The 23,163-nt window shown below is 43.6% G+C and overlaps 1 protein-coding gene and 1 long non-coding RNA gene across 4 annotated transcripts in view; one reads left to right on the forward strand and one right to left on the reverse strand.

The window, feature by feature from the left end:
- Positions 1-7,452, reverse strand: part of SPNS2 (sphingolipid transporter 2) — a 116,978-nt gene extending 109,526 nt beyond the window's left edge. For all 3 annotated transcript variants that reach the window (XM_015646810.2, XM_015646809.2, XM_019008653.1), the window contains exon 1: positions 7,003-7,452. In XM_015646810.2, the coding sequence (XP_015502296.1) occupies positions 7,003-7,297 (295 nt within the window). In that variant the 5' untranslated portion in view covers positions 7,298-7,452. The remainder of the gene's footprint in view (positions 1-7,002) is intronic.
- Positions 7,453-7,569: 117 nt separating this feature from the next.
- Positions 7,570-16,980, forward strand: LOC107212664. Its single transcript, XR_001524507.1, has 3 exons — positions 7,570-7,747; positions 8,781-8,924; positions 11,642-16,980. It is a non-coding gene; the product is annotated as an uncharacterized LOC107212664 (long non-coding RNA).
- Positions 16,981-23,163: the final 6,183 nt, after the last annotated feature.

Genomic DNA, 23,163 nt, shown 5'->3' on the forward strand with positions numbered 1-23,163 from the left:
TTCCTTACTCTGTCATTTTACATAGTGAGAGAAAATGTGGTGGTTCCAGCCATGCCTTGTGCAGAGGTTTCCATGAAACACACAGCACCATGAAGGGTGGAAACAGCCACCAGAGCATCCTGAACAGCTCATTCAAGAGCCTTCCCAAAGAAACCTTCAGCCACTCCTGCCTGGTGACAGGTCCAAAGTCACAACCACATCTACATCTCTTCAGTCAGCCAGGATCCCTCATATTCTCATTCTCCCGATTTTTTATATACTGTTGTAAAATCAGGAGCACGGATATTAGTGCTCCCACCCTTTCACTTCCTTTCCCTGCAACCCTACAGAAATAGCTGGGTTACATCAGACAGAAACATACACAAAATAACAATGAAAACAGATGTGTCAAGAAAAGAAAAGCCATGCACGAGATGCCTGCTGTGCTTGGCAGTTCAGCAGTTCTAGGCAGGTACTCGTCCAGTCGATGAATCGCAGGGTGAGATGTTTCACAGCACCAAAACCAAAGGGGGCATTTAATAGTTAAGAACTCAGTAGTAATGACTGGGGGATTGTTGTGTGGTTTGGGTTGTTTGGGGGGTCTATTTCTCTTATTTTGCTCCAACCTGTCTCAGATATGCCTCTTGATTTTCTGACCAGTGCACAAAAAATGCAATTTACAAGGAGGTCTATGCCAAGATCTGTACTCAAACTTCTCTGGAAACCATGAGGTGTTGTTCACCTCACTTACACCTCTCTGGGCTCTGAGCCCAAGCCCATTTTTCTCAGCTCCCATTAATTTCCGTGGCCCCTTAGGCACCTCATGGGTTCTTTGTAGAACTCATTTTGCACACACATTATTTTTTCTAGAACACTCATCACCCTACACCCATAATGCCAATTTCCACAAAACTCTCTCAGCCAGAAGGGCATCCTCCTTTGCCTGTTCCCAACAGACATATTAATCCTTTCCCCTGTGCCACTCATCATGTTTGGAAGATTCTGTTTGTAAACTCTTGTTGAAAGCTGCCTTTTTCTTTCCCCAAATCCCTCCTCACCCCTTGGCTGTACTGCCTACCAAAAATCCCATCTGCTCATCTTCCAGGGCCCCTCCCACCGACCAGTGCTGTATCCTGTGTCCCTCTGACTCTCCATCCTTGACCTACAGCTCTCTGATATATCTTGGAGATATGGAGATAGATGAGGATTGTAAATACTTTGGGTGCACCACCTTATTCCATAGAAGCTGCACAACAATGTCCTGGTCTATAGTACACATCAAGCAATGATGATGAAAACAAGCAGCTCAGAAGAGATCTCTGGAGTTCCTAATTTTGATCTGTCAAATAAAATCATGGTTTCCACTGAATCTCCTGAAGAGGTACCAGGAGCTTTTCCCTGCAGTTATAAGGAACTTCAAGACCTTTACAAACCTTACTTGATGTAGGTGATACATTGTAATACCTTTTAACCACAAGTTCCTCAGCAATTGAAATACCAAGCAACAGCTATGGGATTTTGTATTAAAGGAAAAGTCACCAGCCTTTAACAATATCTGTTCAAATTTATAACCCACCATGCTACATCACCAGCAGCTTATTTGCTTCTCATGCACAGTGTACCAGAAAAAATGAAGAGTAAATGTTCTCAGTTAGTCAAATTTATTATACAAGTTGAGTGATAGAATTTAACCCTATTGCAGCTTGGTATGGTACTTGAAAAGTCTGAAGGAATGATTACAGATTTCCCACACTTTTGACCAGAGAAGCTTTATCACAAAGCTGGTATTGACAGTCACAGAGATCAAGGGACTAGTAAGATCATTACATTATTCTTAAGAACACACTCAATATTTATGAGTGTATTAACTCCGTGTAATAAAGGCCACATTCTCTGGCTGTGATGACTTGGATGCTTTGGGGATAAAATTAATCAACATGCATGAAAGAGGATCTAAGAGTCAAACAGGAAAATCTGCACATAATAACAAAGATAGTTAGTATCTGGCAAACCTACAGCACAAGGAAGAAAAAAATACTATGATTAAACATAATAAGACTTCACTTGAAATGTAAAATACTCTGGAACAAATCCTGCCAACTTGCATAAGAAGCAGCAAGCAGGAAGCAGCAGACTTTGCAATAAAGGCCATCACACACTGAAAACAGAACACTAGAGAAGAAGATGCTACAGCACACTCCCTGTCATTGTGCTGCAGAGCATTTTCTGTCTCCTGCTTTTGAAGTGGATGAGGTTCAAGTCTAAATTCTGCTCCCAAAGCAGGACTTGTTGAATTTTGAGACAGGAGCAGGTCCCTGCTGCCCAAGTAAAATACTGTCATCATTTCACAAACTCTCACATGTGTGAGCTGGCAGCACTGCTGGCTCAAGTGCATTCTGTCAGTGTTATTTTCTACTATTTTCCAGCACTACAGTCCTTCCAGAGCTGTGTCCTGGGTGCTTGCACTGCCCCTTCACACTTCCCTCCCTGAAGCTATAAGCACTGAGCATAGTCTTGTTACAAGGGGAGAAGGGGCTCTTTTTATCCCATTCCATGTGAATTCTCCGACTACATTCCCCAAGAAACACTCAATGGGGCACTGTGTTACTATCAGAAATGTGAGCTCACAAGCAAAAAGAAGCAGCTTTGGCTCACAACCTCTTGAATGTCTTTGCACTCGGGAGTCAGTGCTGAACCTTTCCTAACCCTTCAGCTGGAGTCTGTACTACATAGTTGTAAACTTGACTTTCAACTTTCAGTGATCATTTGCATATATGTATCTTCAAAGAATGGCATTTGATTTGCAACTATGTGTTGTAATGAGAGGCTAATTAACACAAATACAGTTATTAGCAAGTTGCAGACATTTAAGGGACAAAACCAGCAGACCAAAGTCTGTGACATACTGTGTGACAGGGATGGAGAACCTCAAGGATGAACTGATACCAGCCAAGGCTGTCACTAACTCCATTACCACAGGCAAATCCCCAACATTCTGCAACTTGGTTTCCCCTTCTCTAGTGGGATAGTGAGACTCATTTACTTTGCTGGGTAGTTCTCCAGCTTAATTAAATCGTTACCTTTAAATTAAAGCACTACAGAAATGCCAGGAAGTAGCATCTGAATTAGAAGGTGGAGGTGACACCCTAATGAAGCAAGACGATTTTCATCGTCAACAGCAGGCACAGTAAAAGGTCACCTATGGTATAATTGTGAAACCACATTCCAAGCTTCTGAAAACAAGATGACTTTTCCCAAAACTTCATTAAGGAATTAGATATGTCCCAGCATCATGGGATGGCTGAAATCCTGCAGTTTCACGGGAAATCTGCAATGTTTTCATTACTTTTGTTTTCCCTTTGTCTTTACCTGTTTGCTATCCTAATAGCAGCGAAATATCACAGCTTTTGAAAGAATGCTTTTTCCATGGGGAACTGTTTTCATTATGATCAAAGATCCATTAAGAAAATTGCAGAGGATCATTTCCCTTCAAGTTGGTAATGCTCAGCATTGATTGAGTTTTCAATCTTTTCTTTATAAGAGCCACAGTAGAGGCACTCTCACTTTATGTCTGGGACAGCTTCTCCCAAATATCAGTATACTTCAACATACTCCACATGCACTGGAAACTTCTTTGTAAACATAAGGACCTTACTGAAATACCCACTACTGCTGTGCTGACTTTATTTTCAAGTACTGGAAGAAACTTATTCTCAAACCTTAAGAAACAGGCCAATCCTCAGTGAAGGCCCATTTTCATCATGTATTCCCAAAAAAGCTGCAAACTTAGTGTCAGGTGTGAAGCTGTATGCCCTGTATCTTGGAAACTGCACTCAAGCTCTGTCCCAGATACCAAAAGGGCATATCCCATCATAAACTCATTTAGTCCTTTCTGGGAAGTCATTAAACCAAAACCAGGAAAACAAGCAGCTACTTCCTTGTGTGTTGCACTTGAAAAAAAGATTACCCAAAACCAACTCATTATACACAATGTTTATGTGTCAGAGTGTAAACACCAAGAAATAACACATTTGCTGTTTGCTTTGTAGCAATGCAAAAGCTTTTACTTTTAAGGGCAAGATGTGCTATAGTACTGGCCAGCCTAGTTATTTTTATTATATAAGATGCTCTTGCATTGACTGGGTACCTACTGTCCAGCTTCTGTGAGGATGTGTTAGTAAATAGTGGAAGATGCTCAAGAAATTACATCTGGAAATAACTCTGTATATGATTTTTTTCCTCAGTAAATAAACACTTACTTGCATATACTTGTTTTATATATATATATATATATATGCATAAATGCACACACTAAATATATACTTGCTTTTTCTTATAATTTTTGGAAGACCAAAATGGTTGCAACCAAGTTCTCAAGTACTTGGAGTATCGTGCCCAAACAGCTGAATACTTTGTTTGCTGATGTCTGTCTGTCAGCTGCCTGCTAATTGCTTTTGAGGCCACTGACCTGCCTTTGACTAAATTTGACAGCAGGAAGAAGTCCCAAAACTTCCATCACTTTCATTTAAAAAAAAATTGTTGGGTAGATGTAAGACTCTTATAAGGCTAATGACAAAGGTCAGCTATGATTTGACATCAGAGAATCCACAGCAGGGATCACCCCAGAGACAAATCCTCAGGAACCAGTTTCCATTGGTACAGCTGCTCCTCTAACACTTGTTTCAAATAGAGCTGGAACCAGAAATTAATTCCAGTTCTCACAACAGTCCACTGGCCTTAGGTAAATCATAACTTCTGATGCTACTTCCCCTGCCATAATGTGGCTGGTGTTAAAATCCCTTATTATGTTGCTGCAACAATTCGTATTTGAAATGTACTTTGAAGGTCTGGAGAGTTGTATTTACTAATTATTACCTGTCTTGAGACATGAGCTAAATATTCAAAGTGCTAGCTTGATTCATCTGCAAGTGCACATCACATAAGCATGTGGTATGAACTAAGACTCAAAATACAAAAGTAAAGATTACTTTTAGAGAAGACTTTATAATCAAGTCAGTTTTGAGCCCAAAACATATAATTTTTATTACCACAACTCTTCCATTACACTGGATTTAAATTAATTCATGCTTTAGATTAGCACTTATATATAACACCAGTTTGAAAAGTAAATACCAATTGACAGAAGACAAAAAGCCCATGCAAAGTTTGATTCTGTCCCCAAAGGCAAGTCTGATGTCTGAGATCTTAAACCTTTGATATCAAACTGAATGCTAATAGATAAGTTCCACAGGGCAGGTAATGAGCACAGTAATATCAGAGCTTGTCCTAGAAATACCAGCAATCACAGCACTGGGTTTGGCAATACCACATTACAGTAGGCAGGCATTTTTATCTTTAGCTTGGTCAGGCACCTTCTAGCCTTTCCAGAAAAGAAAATGCTTTCAGTTCTAGCAGGCAGAAAAATCAGATGGCAAAGGTCTTGGTGAAAGTGCTAGAGCAAATAAATGAACTAGATGTGTTTTGCTTGTTTTTTTTAAGAATTCATTTAAGAGAGGAGGAATAGCTTCCTAAAAAGGAAACTTTCCATTCTTTAAAGGTGCTTTGTAGTAAAACTCTACTTAGAGATGTCCCCATTTGAGGGCAAGGGAGCACACTACAATTTTCTTCAATAATAACAGGTTAACCTTGTATCTTCAAGCTCCCTTCTGTAACAGACTGACTACCAGACAAGTACTCAATATCTCCCAATACTGGCCTTTATGTTTCCCGAAGGAACAAGCCACATCTGAAAAGAAGGAAAAAAAAAAGCCACAATGGTGCCAGCTAAATTTTCCTTCTAATCCTCCCCATCTCCCTACTTCAGACAAAATAAACACAACCTGGCCACCTTATTCTGACAACAGTGACTTAAATTTATGTCCCTTGCAGTCTATCACTGCCCTACAAACATATATTATTTTAATGTAGTATAAACAAATATCGGATTTGCTTAACACCACATTGAGTCCTAGTGATTAAAATATATATATATGCATAGAGAAAAATTTATACATGCACAAACCCCTTTGTAAGCTCTGAAGATAAAATTATCAGTATTGCCAAACAGAGAATATGTATTATATTCTAATGACATGAGACAGTTGATTACCAACAAGCCTACTTCATTTCTAATTAGAAAAAGTTCAGTGATGATTTTCCTCCCTGCTGTTATTGCCTGACAAGAATAAACAGGGAGTCCTCTCCAGGGATGGCACAGTAAACATCCAGACATTAGCTTTGGAGCTGAGCTTCACAGTAGTAGTAAGTACTGAGGAACATAGTGGTTCACACAGTACGGCTGGTCACACATCCACCAGCGCATGATTTTAAGTGTTTACCTCAAGAAAACCGAGCTTTGCAAAGTGCACTGCAGCTGCCTAGCTGCTCCTCCAGCGCCCGCTCCTGCCAGCTCTGCTGTCACCTGCTCGGGAGTTCTGCAGGGAAGGGACCCTCCTTGGCACAGGGCTGAAGGGCAGCCGGGTGTTCCAGGCTGGACGCACTCCGCAGAAACAAAGCAAAGGGGATTTGCTTCGCTGCGATTTTCACCCAAGGACACGCCGCGCTCTCACGCCTGTCTCCCCCCGTTTGGGAGCAGCGTGCCCGTGTCTCTCCGGCCGCAGCTGCACCTGTCGCCCGCAGCGTTCACCCCGTGCCGGGATCGATAACGCGTCTGCCATCGCCCCCGAACCGCGCCGAGCGCCCTCCGCTCTCACCGCGCTGCAGACACCGCTCCCTCCCGAATCCCATCCAGCACCGATTCCGCCATCGAGCCCAGACAAACAAAGGGCGCTCCTCTTATTTTCGGTAAAATTCAGACAAACTAGAGAACAATACCGGAGGGGCCGCACAATGGGCACCGGCCGCGCCGCATCCCTCACGCCATCCCTTCTCTCCAGCCCCGGCGCGGCGGGCGAGCCCCGCTGACCCCGGGACAACCCTGGGGACGGCGGCGGCTGCACCGTGCCCGGGAAGGGCTGTCCCCGGGCAGCGGGGGATGCCCTCACAGCAGCGGAGTGCACTCACCTGCCACCGTGTACCGGTCCAGGTAGTTGAGCACGTTGCCCACACTGAGGATGCCGGCGGCCGCTACCCGGGCCCGGCCGAGGGTCGGCGCCTTGCGGAGGGCGGCGGGGCGGTCGGGGTGCTTGCCGGCCGCCGGAGGATTCATCCTGCCCGACAGGGTCTGCACCTCGCCCTCGGCGCCCCGGCCGCAGCAGCCCCGCTCGCCGTCCTCCTCCTCCTCCTCGTCGCCAGCTCGGAGCCGCCCGCCGCAGCCCGGGCTGCTGCCGGAGGAGCCGTCGCTTTCCAGGCACATCATGGGCTGCGGGAGGGAATCTCGGCGTGTGGGAGCCCGGGCGGGGAGACGGACGGACGGACGGACAGACGGCCAGAGAAAGCGAGCGGAGCGCGCTCAGCGCCGCATCCCGCGGTCGCCCCGAGCCTGCCCGGGACAGGCCGGCTCTGACAGCCCGGGCGGGGCCGGGGCCGGTGAGGCGGCGCCCGGGGAAGGCTCCGCCCGTGTCCCGCCCCGCCCCGCCGGCCGTGCGCGCCCCGCCCCAGCGGCCCCGAAGGGTCGGTGAGCCCGGCCCGGGGCGGCCCAGCAGGGCGGCCCCTCAGCCGCCCTTGAGCCGGCCCTTGCAGCTGCCCTCTCAGCCGTGCTCTACACCGGCCCTTCAGCCGTCCACGGAGCAGCCCGTAGGGGGATCCCCTCAGGGCGCCTCCTCATCCCTCCTCAGACCGGTCCCGAGAGGTCCGTCAGCCGCTTCAGGTCGGCTTTTCATCTGTTTTCAGTGTCCCTTCAGCTCCCCCCGAGGTGCCCTGAGGGAATCCCTCAGCCCGGCCATGATAAGCGGTTCCACAGAAAGCTCAGCTCGGCCCTGAGGGGATCCGCCCTCAGCCCAGCCCAGCCCAGCCCGCTCATGAGGAGGTTTTCCCTCAGGTGGTCCCCTGAGGCCGGCTGTGAGGGGATTCCCCCTCAGCCCGGGGGAGGCCGGCTCTTACCTACCCACAGCATCACCGGCGCAATGGCTCATGTCATGAATTTCCTTTATCTACCTCTATTATTCTTCAGCACTGCACAACAAGCTTCAAACACACGGGTGGGCGGAAGTGTGGAGGTAGCTGGAAAAAAACAAACAAACCCACCAAACAAAACCAATGGCTCCAGCACTACCGGCTTGTACCCAACAATGAACTCCATGTGGGCTGTGCGGGCCCGCCCTCAGATGTGTGTTTTAAGAATAAATCTGTACAAAAGTTCTCCTTGGCTATCCTGAGTGCCCAGAGCTGTCTCCTGTCACACGGGCTGGCAGGGAAGGGACAATGTGATGCAGGGCGAGGGCTCGCTGGGATGTGCCACCGACCTCACAACTTCCTGCTTGGCCCCAGATGATTTTCCTACTGCACAGAAGTAGCTGCAGGAACAACACACATCTTCAAAGGAAGTAAAATTGCTCTGGAGTTCCCCCCACTGCAAACAGTTCCATCCAGCTCCCTATAAAGTTCCACCTTTGAGCTAAGAACGGCCAAGAAACATTTAATTTCAAAAGGAGAATCTTCAAAGACATAAAAGTGTTCACAACCAGAGTGGCTCCAGCCTGTCATACCTGTCATAAAACTACAAAAGGTAACTAAAACCAGAGAAATAAAAAGACTGCTGGAGAGCCAATGCATGTCCAAGAACAGCATGTTACAATTTCAGATTTCTCTCAGTTTGTTGATCTCACTTAAGAAAATGTGATTAAAGCCTTTGTCTCTCAGGTATTTAAACAAATCCCTGCTGTGTTTCTCTGTGCTTGCAGGACGGCCGGTGTGTGTGTGCTCAGCATACCTGGCTGTGTCACACCCTGCCCACCAGTGACAGCAGATTCAGACTATGCCAGAAATCTGGTGAGATACCACCAACATAACTCTCAGGATGCTACCAGAGAAAAGGGCACCTTTTGGTGAGTCAGCTGCAATTCAGGGCTGTTTGTGCAACACCCCTGAGGAAAGGAGCAAACACAATTTCCGGTGATACATGGCACTCCCAAATAGTGAGAGGTGACATTTTAACATTGGGAATGGGTCTGCACAGATGTTCCAGAGTTCATTTCAGTAACACAAACAACATATCTGGTTTAATGATAATGTTCAGGTTGACTTATTGAAGTCTAGGGGATAATTTTTTGCTCCATAGCAGCATCTGCAGTTCAGATGTGACTATATGGGAATAGTTATATTGGCAAAAGTGCTTGTTCATGTTCCCACTATTTTCAGAATTCTAGTGGTGTACTTAATTTGGTTAAGTTACATTGCTCACATGTTATATAGCCCAAAAGGAAACACAAAAAACAAACCAAGCAAACAAACAAAAAACAAACCAACCAAAAGCAACAGAAAATGGTGGAACTATAAAGAAGAAAAAGAAAGAAAAAAGGAAAGGAAGAAAAAGGAAAAAAAGTGAAATGGCTTTACAAGGGCCACTTGGCTTGCCCAGCAGTGGAGGCAAAACTCATGGGTTTTTTGACATATCAGGCACTAAACACAGCTGAACTGTGGGATCAAGATGTTCTACAGAGAGCAGCTGAAGTGTCCAGGAGCCCTCAGATATAAATGGTCTGCTCCACAATCTATTCTCCCTGCTGTTGGACTCTCACAGTCTGTTTTCTCATTGCTTGGTTTACCCCAGGCTCTGCACACAGAAAATAATGTTCAGAGATGTCAATGAGTTTAAAAGGTAGGGTAAAATTAGACCTTAGTCTTTTGAGTCTGATGGTTCTCCTAAAAGCAGCTAAGAAAACACAGTTTTCTTAAGGAATGGTTGTTTAATTTCATTTTTTCTTTTAACCAGTATCAAGCACACAAACACAACTAACACTGGAGCCATGGTGGCTTAATGTACATTAGAATAACTGCCTAAAAAGGCTATGGAGTGACTACTCCAAACCTCCTCAATTCCAGCAAATCCCCAAGGAAAATAAAAATCATCCCAAACACCACCTTACTATTAAAGGTCAGCATATGTGTTCCAAAGTTCAGGCAGACTTCTGATGGCCGTTGGACATGGAGCAATGCAGGACCAACCTGAAGGAGCATGCAAGAGCATCCTTTTATTTCTGATGCAGAGAGAGCTTTCAGCTCAGAGACAACCACAGATACAGCACAGAGACACTGGTTGGGCAGTGAGTTACTTGGACACACAGGGTCTTGCAGCCAACCCTAACACCTTTAACTGTACATGGAAAACTCACAGGAGATGCCAGTGCATCCATGTCACGAGATTTATGTTAAGGGAAAGCAAAGGGAACTGGAAAAAGTAAAATAGAGAGGTCTTTACTGGCAGGATGAATCATAACTGAACTGCTTTTAAGAGGAGCAGCATAGATTCTAGCTCAGAGACATTGCTGTTACAGAGTGTTGAGAGGCAGGTTGATTACACTGTGCAAGTTCTAACATGGGGAGAAAAATGCCAGTTTTAAGAGCTCTAATCAAGGGGGGAAAGGCATAGCAAGAACCAGAACAATGCTTAGAGCTGGAGTTAGAAAAATTCTAATGAATCATCTGGTTCACATTTGTTACAGAATGATTATCCTCTGGAACAAAATACTAAAGAAGAAGTGTATTCTCTATCCCTTTATGTCCTCCGATCCAGGTTTGATTGCCTTTCTAGAAAGTGCATTATTGAATTCAACATGAGATACTGCACTCCCTGCAGAGAGAATGCGCTATAATTTGATGATACAGGAGGTCAGGCTGGGTGGGTTAAAGTCCTAGCCCTGAAGATACCTGTTCTTAGTCTGTTTACCAAGCACACATTTTGTGCACCTACCTCAGTCATTAGCTTGATCTGAGAACAGCCCCTAGGAAAGCATATGACAACAACCTGGTCTTGAAATGGTGACTGCAAAACAGAGTGTCTGCCTAGCCCAGGTGACAAAGATGGACAGCATCCTCTGAGGTACTGGGGATACTATGTTTTGTTTAAAAGCTAGGAATCTCCTTCATACTGGGATCATTAACAAGAGGTATATGGATACATTGAAAACCAAGTCTGAGCTCAGCTAGCTCATCTTCCTGTTTCTTCCACATAATACACGTTATCTCTGCTCCAGAATGAGCCCTGGCCAGTTCCTGCAGAATCAAACTAACAGGCATTAGTAGGATTTAGAGAATTATCAGCCTTCCTGGTCTCTGAAAGCCCCTCAGCCCATACCCCATCGCTGTCTGGTCCCAGTGGCCACAAACACAATGATGAGTGAGACCAAAGCAAACCAGGCACTAGTCCTGTGCTGAGGGAGCTTGCAGGCATCTGGCTGCATATTCTGTGAGGAAAGAACAGACTCACTTGTTAGTCTGCTCTCTCCAGGGCAGTCAACAGAGTGTATCCCTTCAGGGATTATTTTCTTCCTTTCAGTATTTTGTTAGTATCATAAAAGCTTGAAAATGTTTATTTTAGTTTATCCCAGTCTACACTTATTGATTTTTCCTCATCTTCAGAGTTCTAGAGAGGGTCAGTATGAGCAGAAGTGCTTCTGTTTGACAACAGAACTTGTCTTTGAGGAAACAAATCCACATTTGCCAGTGTGCCAATATTAACTCCAGTGACATAGTGCAGTTGCTGATCCAGGGCTGTTCCTGGCCTGCAGGAAGCTTATGACCAGACTCCCACCTTCTCTCCCAGGGGAGCACAGCTGTTTGCAGAGAAGAATGGCCAGCTGGACCACCTGTGGAAGGCAAGACCCAGATGTGATCTCTGTTGATAACCAGGCTGAACCTTACCTAGTTTAAGCAGTTGCTACAAGCTGAGGAGCTGGACCATCAAGAGAACATCACATTGCCCTTCTGGAAATAATGGAAATTAGCCTAGCTTGTTTCAAACCCAGTTTTCTTATTCAGTTAATAAAAACCTTTGGGAGAAAAGTCCCACATTTTTGTCTTCAGAAAGTCTCAACAATCTCTAAACCAGAACTGTAAAAGGGCTGGAGTCTCCCTGAAGAAAGGCTTTACCCAAATGGACACCAGTGTAGGCACTACCATTATCAGGAGCAGTAACTGCATATGACAGTCTAACATGTTCAACTGCAAATAATTATGACTCAGTGTTATTATTGTCCTTTTCCTGTGTTTTGCTTTATCTGATTCAAAATCAGAACTCAGACACACAGACACACAGCTTCTCACTTAAGAAAAACAGAGCTACTATAGAATAATATAATATAGAATATTATACTACAGGATCACAAGCCCCAGATTTTGGGTTATCCACACACAAGCCTTAAATTCCATGAAAAGTCATATCATCAGGTGGTCATCAAGGTTGTGAGGGCAAAACACAGGACAATGACACAACTGTCTCTAGCCCTGTGCATTCTTAGGCTTCAAACAGATTGCAGCTCTGCAGAACAAAAATCACAACCCTGCAATTAAACACCTACATTCCCATTATGCCCATGGTTATCTCATGGTTTCTTTTTTCTTCACAGATTTCTCAGCTGAATTAACCTGTGTTACTGACACTTGATATTACACAGTAGCATTTACAAGCTCATCCAGCTCAGAGGTTTCTTGTGAGAGATGCTGTACCAGGGAGACTTGACAAGGATCAAACAGCCCTCCCAAAGCAGTGAAGGGGGATATACATTAACACATATCTCCATGTTTTCCAGCAGTCACTCTCTCAGACAGGCTCTCTACTCTAAACTACCTCTGGAGACCTCTGGATCTCACTATTTCATGCATTCAGTGCTCACTGATGTGAATAACCTTCTGGTCATTTGAATCATCACATTCACATACGACACATCTCACTGAGGAGGGCTCTGCACACTGACCATGGCACCTCCAGAACAAGTTCATTAAACAAAGAAGATACAAACAGTGCCCCAAGATGCACAGAACTTTTAAGATCTCTCAGAAGCCAAATTAGACTTAATATTGAAAGTGCAGCAGTGTTTTAATTCCTTGAATTCAGCAGAAACATGATGGAGGCAAAGACAGTGAATCAAAAGCAAAGTCCATGAACAGAAGCTGGCATCCCCAGGCCCAGTTCTTTTCTGATCCTCACACTGTTGTGTTTAAAAAGATAAATTGGATGCAGAAGAAGCTGTTTTTCTATGAAAACATTTAGCTTTTGCAACAATACAAACAGCTGCTCTCACTCTCCACTACAATTCTGCATAAATGCTGGAATATTTGTTTGTGAATCTTTCAGTTACAACATTTGTATAGTGTTCCAGGCTGCCTTCCATAGAATAGCTCATGCCAACCAAAACCAAATTAAAGGGAAAAAAACCCAAAAAAGCCCCACACCAAAAAAAACCACAAGCACTCCAAACAGCTCTGTTCACTCCCAGAGGCAGTTGATACAGAAGGCAAACAGTGCCACTGTCCTTTGTGATTTCTTAACAAAAATGGCCTTTGATATTCAGGTTTGTTGAATGCCATGATCCATCTCTAGAAGTCCTGGCCTTCATTATACTCAGAGGAATCTTAATGCTCCAAATAAATGGAGTTTGTGGTGTCACCTCAAGTCCCAGCAGGGACTACAATTACTAGTATGCCACATTTTTGGCAAGTTTTGTTCTGTTTGAATGAAGGATGTAGACTCTGAACTTCTGCCTCCGTCCACTGGAGGAGTTGATTCTGCAGATGGTAAGATGCATCTTTGCCTTTAGTCCCACTTCTCAGAACAGCCAAATACTTGAGGTCTGATTAACTAGCATTTAAGAACCCAGTGTGGAATGGATAGCTACAGAAATAGCATTCTTGCACTACCCCAGCATTTTAGGAAGAGACTGCCAGATCCATGTGGGAGCAGAGGAATCCTAAAACAATAAGAACAGACCCAGCAGTTACCAATTCATAAACAGCTTCCTGGCATCTTACAAAAGGGCTCAAGCCATGAGAAGGCAATTCTTGCAAAAACATTAACAGAAATGGTTCCACTGCTTTTCTTTGCCTACATGAGGACAGGTAAAAGATACAGTCATGCAGAGTGGAGCAGGCTGGGACTCCAACAGCTCTATGTGGTTTACTCAATCAAGTTGATTTATTTCAAGACCAAATTTCCTCAAGCAACTTTGAAAATTCTGGATTAGTACTAGCAGCTCTAATTAGGACTGGGCATTCAGTCATTGTCATGAAAATTGCAAGTCCAGTCTCATAACATCATGTGCTTTATGTTAGTATCAGCAGGGTGATTTGAATTTATAGGGCTCTAAGCAGACTGAAGCATTTTCAGTTAAACAAAATACATCTATAACCTCATCACCCAAAGGATCAGTCTGAGCTTTCTGAAGATGGGTTTATTTTATTTCACACTTAGTAATTTTCCTGCCTTTTCAGCATTTACAGTGAAGCCATTTGGTTTACAATAGGATATTGGGAATGCAGCCCCCTAGACTACCAGCAAGTACATCCTGGAACTGAATGGTTGCCTACAATTCTGTGGGACAGGATTTGACAGCCAGGCAGCCAGGATGGAATGAACCAGCACCAGTTCCTAGTGGTTCAGCACTTAGTTCAACAGTTTCAAGCTCTGAAGGGCTCACTGGTGACTGATTCACTTGATCAAACACAACAGAACACACAGAGGTTACTTCACTGGTGGGTTGCCCTGCCCAGCTTGTAAAGAGACCAAGAATATCTGTCAAAGAGCTCTTTGTGTATCACAGCAAATTCTGTACCATGAGCATTAAAATAAAAAAAGAAAGAAAAAGAAAGGCAGTCCTTCTTCAAAGCCAAAGTGCTACTCCAAATTTAGAAAGCTGAGCTAGGTTTCTACCCAAGGTAGCAGTGGTTGCAGGTACAAGTGAGATGCTTTGAAGGAATCACAGTTTGAATCAGGATCAGGGAGTTTAAGAGCAATTTGAGAAAGAACAGTCAAATTATTCTCAGATCATTCATGCCTTAAAAGGAAAGAGAAAGAATGAGGTTCTCAATCCACTGCCTAGGTAAAGTAGCATAGGGTAAAGGGTAGGTAAGAGGCACTTGAATTTACCTCTTATTGAATGAAGAGATAAGGGAGAAAAAAAAAATGCATAGATACTAAGTAAAGGGATGTGTCTGCCAATTACAAAGTTACCTGGCACTCATTATTAGCAGTTTCTACTTCTTAGTGCAAATAATCCTGTATCTTAATAAGAGAAGCTTTAAATTAGGCTTCAATTTTGACACCAGAGGGAACTGAGCACATAACTAAATGCTGGTTGTGATTTGTGTAGGTGTGCTTTTACTTGGGTCATCTTTCTTGTGTGCAAACAGAATACAGCCACTGAGTGCTTGGTGTTTCACAGGGACTCTTTCACAAAGTTGAAATAATCATGAGCCCAATTAGTCAAGGGAAGGGTTAGAGGACTCTAGAAAGCCACCTGCTGAGAAAGAGGCTACAATAAACATACTATTACCATAGAAAGGACATATTTTGATAACTTGAAACATAAAAGTAAACCAAGTTGATAACAAGCAAAAGGACACAGAACATTCTGTAAGCAATATTTTTGTTTTCCAGTCTGTTTTAACTTAAGAACAGAGCTGACAACATACTGCCTCCTCATTACCTAATGGGATAGAGCTGTCAGCAGTAGACCAGGCTGAAGCTGCAGAAGCCTTGACAGAACTTCACAGGTTGTAAAAAAAGCTGGATGAGGGTGCTCTGATCTGCTGACACGAGACTTGCTGATACCTGTTCACAGAGAGAACTTCCAGGAGCCTGGAAAGATGCCCATGTTGTGCCAATATTTTAAACAGAAGTGCTGGCCTGACAGGCAGGCATCAGTCCTGAGTAAAATAGTGTAAGGGCTAACTTGATTAATCAAAAAACAGAGGGATCATATAATTAGTACCAACAAACAAGTGTTTATCAGAAAATAGAACTTGCCAAATGCATTTGATTTTTATTTTAAAGGGATCAAAACTTTCCTTGCCTGCTGAAAGGCATCAGTGTCACTGGACTGGACTCTTGCACACTTCACTTGGTTTTATGTGACATGCTCATCAGGAACCTATGGCAGCTGAGACTTACCATGACACATTAAATGAGTTAAACCTGGCTGTACAACAAGTCACACAATACAAGTGAGGACATTTTACTAAGCATAATTCTGAAGGAGCTGCTCAGGAATTTCAGCTCTGTTTTCTTTAATGCATTGTAAGCAACAAGGGAGGACACAATCAACAGCCACATCCTAATTCTAAAGCTTTTAGTAAATGAGGACAGCAGAGTTCACTGCTGGAATGATGTGGACTGCTTGTCAAGTTGGAATGTTTTAGTGTATGAGAACACAGATCTGAGTCTTACAGCCAAAGGAAAGCAGTCCCTTTGGAAAGGTGACTAGGCTGAGAGCAAGAAGCTCAAACTTGAGGAGTTCCCAGCACAGAGCTGTAGGAAATGTGCTCTCAGCACTGAAACAGGCAGCGAGTGCTGTCACTGTTCAGTCGCAGTGTCACATCTACCCCAGACACAGCAAGTGCAGCTTTGTTGACTGCCACTCAGGAAGGCTGTTGATAAACAGAAGAGCACTCAGGAAACAGCTGCAAGAAAGATGAAGGGGCTGGGAATGATGTTTGATAACAACAGATTCAAGAAGCACACATGGGTTTGGATTTTTAGGCCAACGGCTGATTTGCACAGGGTTTTGTGCATGTACAAAACTAATTTTGTACATGTAGGAAAACAAATTCAATTGTTACAGTTGTCTGTGTGAGAAAACTGTAAAAAAGCCCTGACCAGCTGGATACAAACAGCAAACAAGGCACATATTTATTAGTAATGAGGATAATTAGCCAGAGCAATTCACCAGCAATCATAGCAATTCTACTTTACCAAAAATTATTCAAGCCAAAATTAGATATTTTTCTGAAAACCTGTGTAGTTCAAACAGCAAGAAAGCTTACAGAAGTCTACAGATAAAACATAGAGGTTATCACATGAAATAGGCAGAAATGGCTTCATCTGCTCTGATAATCTGTTTTTAATTAGAGTCAAATTCAAATATATATATGCATATGCATATATATGTATATGTGCATACACACACGTGTATATATCTATAAAATCAGAATAAATCTTAAGGCAAATGCTTCTGTTTGTTCAAATGCTTTTTTCTTTCTGAGCAAGTGCAAAGATGGAAAAAAATGGCTTTAACAGCAGTGGCAAGTGATGCTACTGAAGAGCATAAATGCCAACTCTTATCACTTGTCTGTTCCTATGCTCATTGCTGCAAAGCCTAATGAACCACAATTGATATGTGGAAAGAGGGCAAGGTTTGTAAGGTTTGCTAAACTACAGAGAATTACAAAGTCAGAACAAAGCTAGAGGGCATTGCTTAAGTGTTTAACTCTCAAGAATAGAACAAACCTCTCAGGATTGCTGTTTCAAACTAACTCTTTTTAGCAGCTAATTCTTCTAAGATATATACCAGTGTAGCTACTGCTCATTTGAGATGCTGGAGCAGCTCAGACCTCATCCAGGAATGTAACCTGCAGCAAGACCAGTCACAGAACCATGCAAGCCAGGTAAAAGGAACAAGGTAAACTATATCTGTACGTGTAGCACTGGAAACTGTCACTCTCCTGCTGTTCAGGGACATCTGCCTGAACACCTGCAAGAGCCCTCCTTCCCTTCAAAGCACCAGGTCCCAGACACAGTTAAGGTAATGTAACCTCTGACAGAACAGTTCTTGCCACGTTGCAGTTTACTACTGGGCATTCACTGGCAGACAATTTCACTGTAAAGAGGGCTGGGCAAATGTTGGGAAATACCCACTTCAGCAGGAAGAATATTGTAAAGTTTCCAACCTGCATCATTTCCTAAAATGACTCAACAGCAATATTCCCACAGATGTATCCTATGGCTTGTTTTACAAATTCCAGACATTCATCAGTATAGTTGTAAAGAACATTATAAATAAAACCTTTGCAAGCAAAGTCCATGTCTTGCAATGGAGGATCTGGTTCAATGCATCTGGACCTCATGTTTTCCTACCATTCATAAACTGCCCAAACTGCCATCAGCAGTTCCTTAAATTGAATTAGAGCCAGGTTGTAGAATCAGGAAACATATTCTCTACTCCAAGGGGATGACAATGTAGGCACGTGTTCTTTAAGAATGTATACATTCAACATTGGTCCAGGCAAGTCTGAAAGCATTGTAGCAAAATGTGTATTGCCCTGAAACTTGCCCTGTTGTCTCAAAGACCAGAGGTGAATGGCCTTTGGCAAACACTGGTGGAGATAACCAGACTCCACCTGAATGCTGCTCCTAAAAACATAATTCAGTTTCCTGCCACCTAGAACAAAATTATTATCTCCTGATGGCACCTGGTGCTTTTAAAGTCAGCTTGCTCAGCTGTTTCTGCATTATCCTTTCCATAAAACATGGGGCTGGAAAGGCCTTCCAGACCTCTATTTTCTAGAATAAGTTTCTCCTCTCCACAGCACCACTTTAGAGACTCTTCTAAAGTCTCTCTGTTCTGAGAGTTATAGGTATTTATCTTGTTTCAAGATCAAGATTTATGCTTGGCCCAGTCATACCCTTTTGCCCTTTGACTCATGCCATCCTTTGGTTTAAATATGTTTCTTTTCCTGTTGTTTATTCCTGCAGTGTATTTATAGGTGGTAGACTCTTTCCTTCTCTCATCAGGGGGGTTTCGAGGGTTACTGCAAAATTAAGAACCTTTTTCTAAACTTGTTTCAGAGCTAAGTACCTGCAAAGCTATTTAAAATTTCATTCCTTCTTTGTACAATGCATTAATAACCCCTCATCCTTCTCCAATTACCATGACTGAAATTGCATTTTTCCTACCTGGCAGGTCAGATCCAGATTTTGACTGGCCCTCCCATTCTTCTCCCCATCTGATTACACCTACGTGCCATGAACAGCAGAAATCTCTCAATCTGTGAACTCATAATCACGTTTTGTCTTGCTGAATTCTATCCATTTCAATTCCATTACATTTTAAAATTCTCCATGAATGTAAACCGATACAAATATTTAATAATATCACATGTATTGTTAAGAACATCGTTCCTCTCTCCCCTCATCTCATTTCCATGCTGCCTGGTTTGTCTCCTCCATCTGCATGGTTCTATTCCCAGAGGAAAGTCTGTTCAAACCCTTTTTTCTGCTATATTCCAGTTCCTTCAAAATGCTGGAATGAAAAGTCCTATACTTGGGTAAGATCCTGGTAATAATTGTACAACAGCTGACAAAGAAATTCCAAACCTTTATCTATATTCAAATATGTTGGTTTCCCTAATCAGCTCTCCCTTTGAAACAGAAAATTTGAATCGCAAACCTACTTTTGTTTATCCTTACAGTTAATTTAAATAGAATCAATCTATGATCACCCCAGCTAGCACGTTCTTCAGCAACCTCTTTATCATATCATTAACACTTGGAAGAATCATATTTGAAGTTGTATCATCCCTTGTTGATTCAGGCATATTTTGATGAGGAAGATCTATTAGATATTATATCCAGGGCTATCTGACCTCACATTGATGAGCATTTGCTCTCCAGTCTATTATCTGGGAGGTTTGTCTTTGTGCAATAATCCCCAGGAATATATGACTCTTTAATAACACCACAAAGATTTTACCCAGATACTATTCTGATAAAAGAGAAGCCTTCTAGCACCAACAGGCAGAATGTTTTATCCATGAAGTCCTTCATGGTTCCTTACCACCTGCCTTGTCCTGAGAAAAACATAGAAATGGGAGCAGTTGTCATGTTTTGAATTTTCTGGATAACACAGATGGATTTCAGAGAAGTAATTTAGACAAAATGCGGGTTACAAGGAAGATTGAGAAGTCTGAGACCTCACCACAGAGTCACTCTTTTATGCTAGAACAAACAAATAACAGGGCATCTGCCATTAGTTCTGTTTGCACAAGTGTTAGACTGTGCCCCAGCCAGACACCAGCCAGAAGGGAATAGCTGGGAAAGCTGATTTTATTATTCATTCACAAAACCTCTTCTACCATTATGAAAAAATAGTCTCAGTGATACCCTTGAATCTGAATCTCCAGCTTTTGCTTCTGAAAGCAAACCCAAGGCCTGGGAAATAATACTGTTGAAAAAAGCTGCCACATCTTTCTCTCTGAAGAAGCCACGGTTTGTTGAACTGTGAAGTCCCTCACAATACACAAGCCACAGCACTTTTATCTCCACAAAGCAGCTGGCCCTTGATACCACATGAATGTGTTGTGGGTTTTCTCTTCCATGCAAGTATTTTTAGCATTTGGGTTTTCCCTGATTTTTGGTGAACTGCAATCCCTGAGGAACAGGTGGTGGAATGAAATGAACTTTGTCACATCTGAGCACCATGGGAACAGCTCTGCCCCCTGCACCCAGCCCATGGAGACGTGTGCCATGAAAACAACATTGCTAAGTAACTGACTTAAATTGCAGCTTTCCTCCCAAGCACTTGGAAATCTCCTCCTCCCACACAAACATGGTAGAGCTGATTTACAGCTTCTTTGGGTCTCACAGGTAGGAGCTGATTTACTTTTGTCAGTTATCAGCAAGAGGGTGAGAAAAACTAGTTTTATAGGAGGCAAAACCCGAGCTGACTCCAGGCTGTAAGAATGCTCTGCTCCATCTAACCAGCTCACCAGAGAGGTGTGGTTTTGGCACAGCATTGGGGAAAATTATACCAGATAAATAAATGCAGTTCTGACAGATTCCATTCCTGTCCCTGGACAAGCTGCTTCTCTTCCTTTGTTCCTCCATTCAATAGGCACCCAGCCAAGGTGTCCTCAAGGAGATCAGTGACCATTTTGGTGGAAACAAATCAAAAATGAGTGCAAGGCTTTGCACAGATAAACCCACTGCAAAGCTCTCTTGTTCACAAGCACTTAATTTATCAGTGTCCCTTTCAAGGGCCAATCAAACATCTACAGGTCTAAACAAACATCTATAGGTTACCTGTACATCTTTCTCATGGTGATGGTCTCCAGCTTATCTATGAGCATTTCCAAAGGGAACTCAAAGTCTGTATTCATTTTTAAAGGGATGCAGGAGTACTCAAGCATCCAGTCAGCCCAAAATGGGTCTAGGTGGGCAGTGGGTTACTCTGCTGGGCTCCAATGAGGCTGAGCAGCTGGAAAGCAAGTGAGTAGGAAAGCTCCTACCACAAATGGATATAATAGGAATTCCCATAAATATTGTGTAATGGCTATGGAGACATCACAGTGGCATTTTAATTCCTTACATAGGAAATCCAAGGCTAGAGGATAATTTCTTCCAGAATCATCATCTAGGTTTGTAGATGCAGAAAGAAGGGATCCCTTCAGAAAATGCATACCAGCAACCTGACTTGTCCTTCTGGTCCTTGAGATTGGGAAAGAGCTTCAGGTCAGGTGTTCTGTAACAGGAATGTAGCTACTCATCAAATGATGATGTACAAACAAAAAGTGATGTTTGTACAAACAAACACATACAGCTACAATGGCATGGTCTGCTCTGTGAGGAGGCAACACACTGGGAACAAATCAGAGCAAGCTACTTCCATGGGACTTGTTGCAAGGACAAAACATTTTATAGCTACAGATTTATATGCAGGAGCAAAGAAGCAGACAGGAGTTTTAGTTAAAATATTTGAATGCTTCATAAAAGAAATTGCAGGAGAGTCACACAGTGTTTTGGACGAAGCAGTATCCCCTCAGGAAATGATCCATGAGTGCTGCTCCAGGGTCCCAGAGGAGTGCCATCATCCTGGCATGCAGAGGAAGGGGCAAGGTCCTGCCCCTTGGGTGTTTGAGGTAGAACAAGCCCAGGAGCACAAATATTTCTGTCATTGCAGCATTTTTACGTCACTGAGCAGTCTGCTAGCACTTCCAGATTCTTCAAATTGCCGTGAGGCATCCAACTAATTTTTTATGCTTCTCTCATAACCAAGTTCATACTGCAAGTCTGGAAACAGAGCTAGACTCCACCAGGTCTGTGGTGCCCAGGGTTAAGTCTTCTCCTCACACCTCCCATTAAGCATTTCCAGTACAAGAAAGCACAAGAACTGCTCCCGTTTCCTAGCGGCAGCAGGACTTTGGCATAGCTTGCAAAACACTTTGCATGTTTCCGATAGCAGGTGCAATAGAAACATTATTTACCACTATATTTTCCTGGCATCTTTCCTAGATCTTCCACGGAGCAGATGGAGAATGAGCAGCACTAACACTGAGCTGTGGGTGCAATCATTCCCACATGCCTAATACTCCTCTGAGCAGCAATCAGTACGCAAAAGCGTGCTCACCATCACTACTGCAAGAGCCAGAGCCCTTGCTCAGCAGCCCAGAAAACTGCTCACAAATGCTCCCTGGTCACTTGGAAGGAGCTCCTTGCTGCCACGAGCTCAGAGAGATCAGGCTGAGAGTTACAACACAGGAGCAGTGATGAGGAAAAATATGTGAAGTATTTTCCTGCACCCCCAGGGGACAGGTCACAGTCCTGTTAGCATGAAGCAAGAGAAAGGCGGGGAGAAGGCTTTGAGTACTGTAATCAAACCACCTCGTAGGATAAAGGAAAGGCTCTGCTTCTCGCAGAACAGTGTGAGCAAGCAGATGCATTACAAGTCACAAATCTCACATCCCCTGTGGAGCTTCCTCACCTTTTGTTTCCCAGCTCCCAGGAGGCTGAGAGCACATGTCCTGTACACGATCCAGGAGCGCTGTGCTCAGCCTGCGAGGGCAGCAGCAGGTGCAGAGCACACCTTCACAGGGAATGTTCCCCTGGGTGGAGCCGTGCACTGCCCTCATGGCTCTGCTCAGCCTGGAACACAAGGAAGGTTTTCCTGAATCAGCCCAAATTTCTTCTGTCAGAACAAGGACAAGGGGAAAAATACACAAAGAAATTTGAAAATATCTGTATAGTGAAGCCTATTACACCAGCTCAGTCACAGCAGTTTAAATTCATATCCTGCTGAACACTGGCATTCCTTTCCCATGTTTACTGGGTTCCCAAAGCTAATACCCTGCAGTATTCTGGACCCACTGATTTTGTTGTGGCCATCCCAACCAGGCAGGCAAAGAGAATATCAGTCACTTCCATTCGAGCCTCTGTCTCTAGGGAAAATTGTGGGAACAAACATCTCTCTGGCCTTGAGAAAGGCCAATGCAAGACCTGTTCATATTCTCTGCTTCCCTTCCCTCTTTGCCTCCTTCCAGCCTGTGAAGGCTCAGGTGACAAACCGAGCTTCAGCAGGGAGC

Source organism: Parus major, chromosome 19, assembly GCF_001522545.3.
Source record: "Parus major isolate Abel chromosome 19, Parus_major1.1, whole genome shotgun sequence".
NCBI classification, from domain to species: Eukaryota; Metazoa; Chordata; class Aves; order Passeriformes; family Paridae; genus Parus; species Parus major.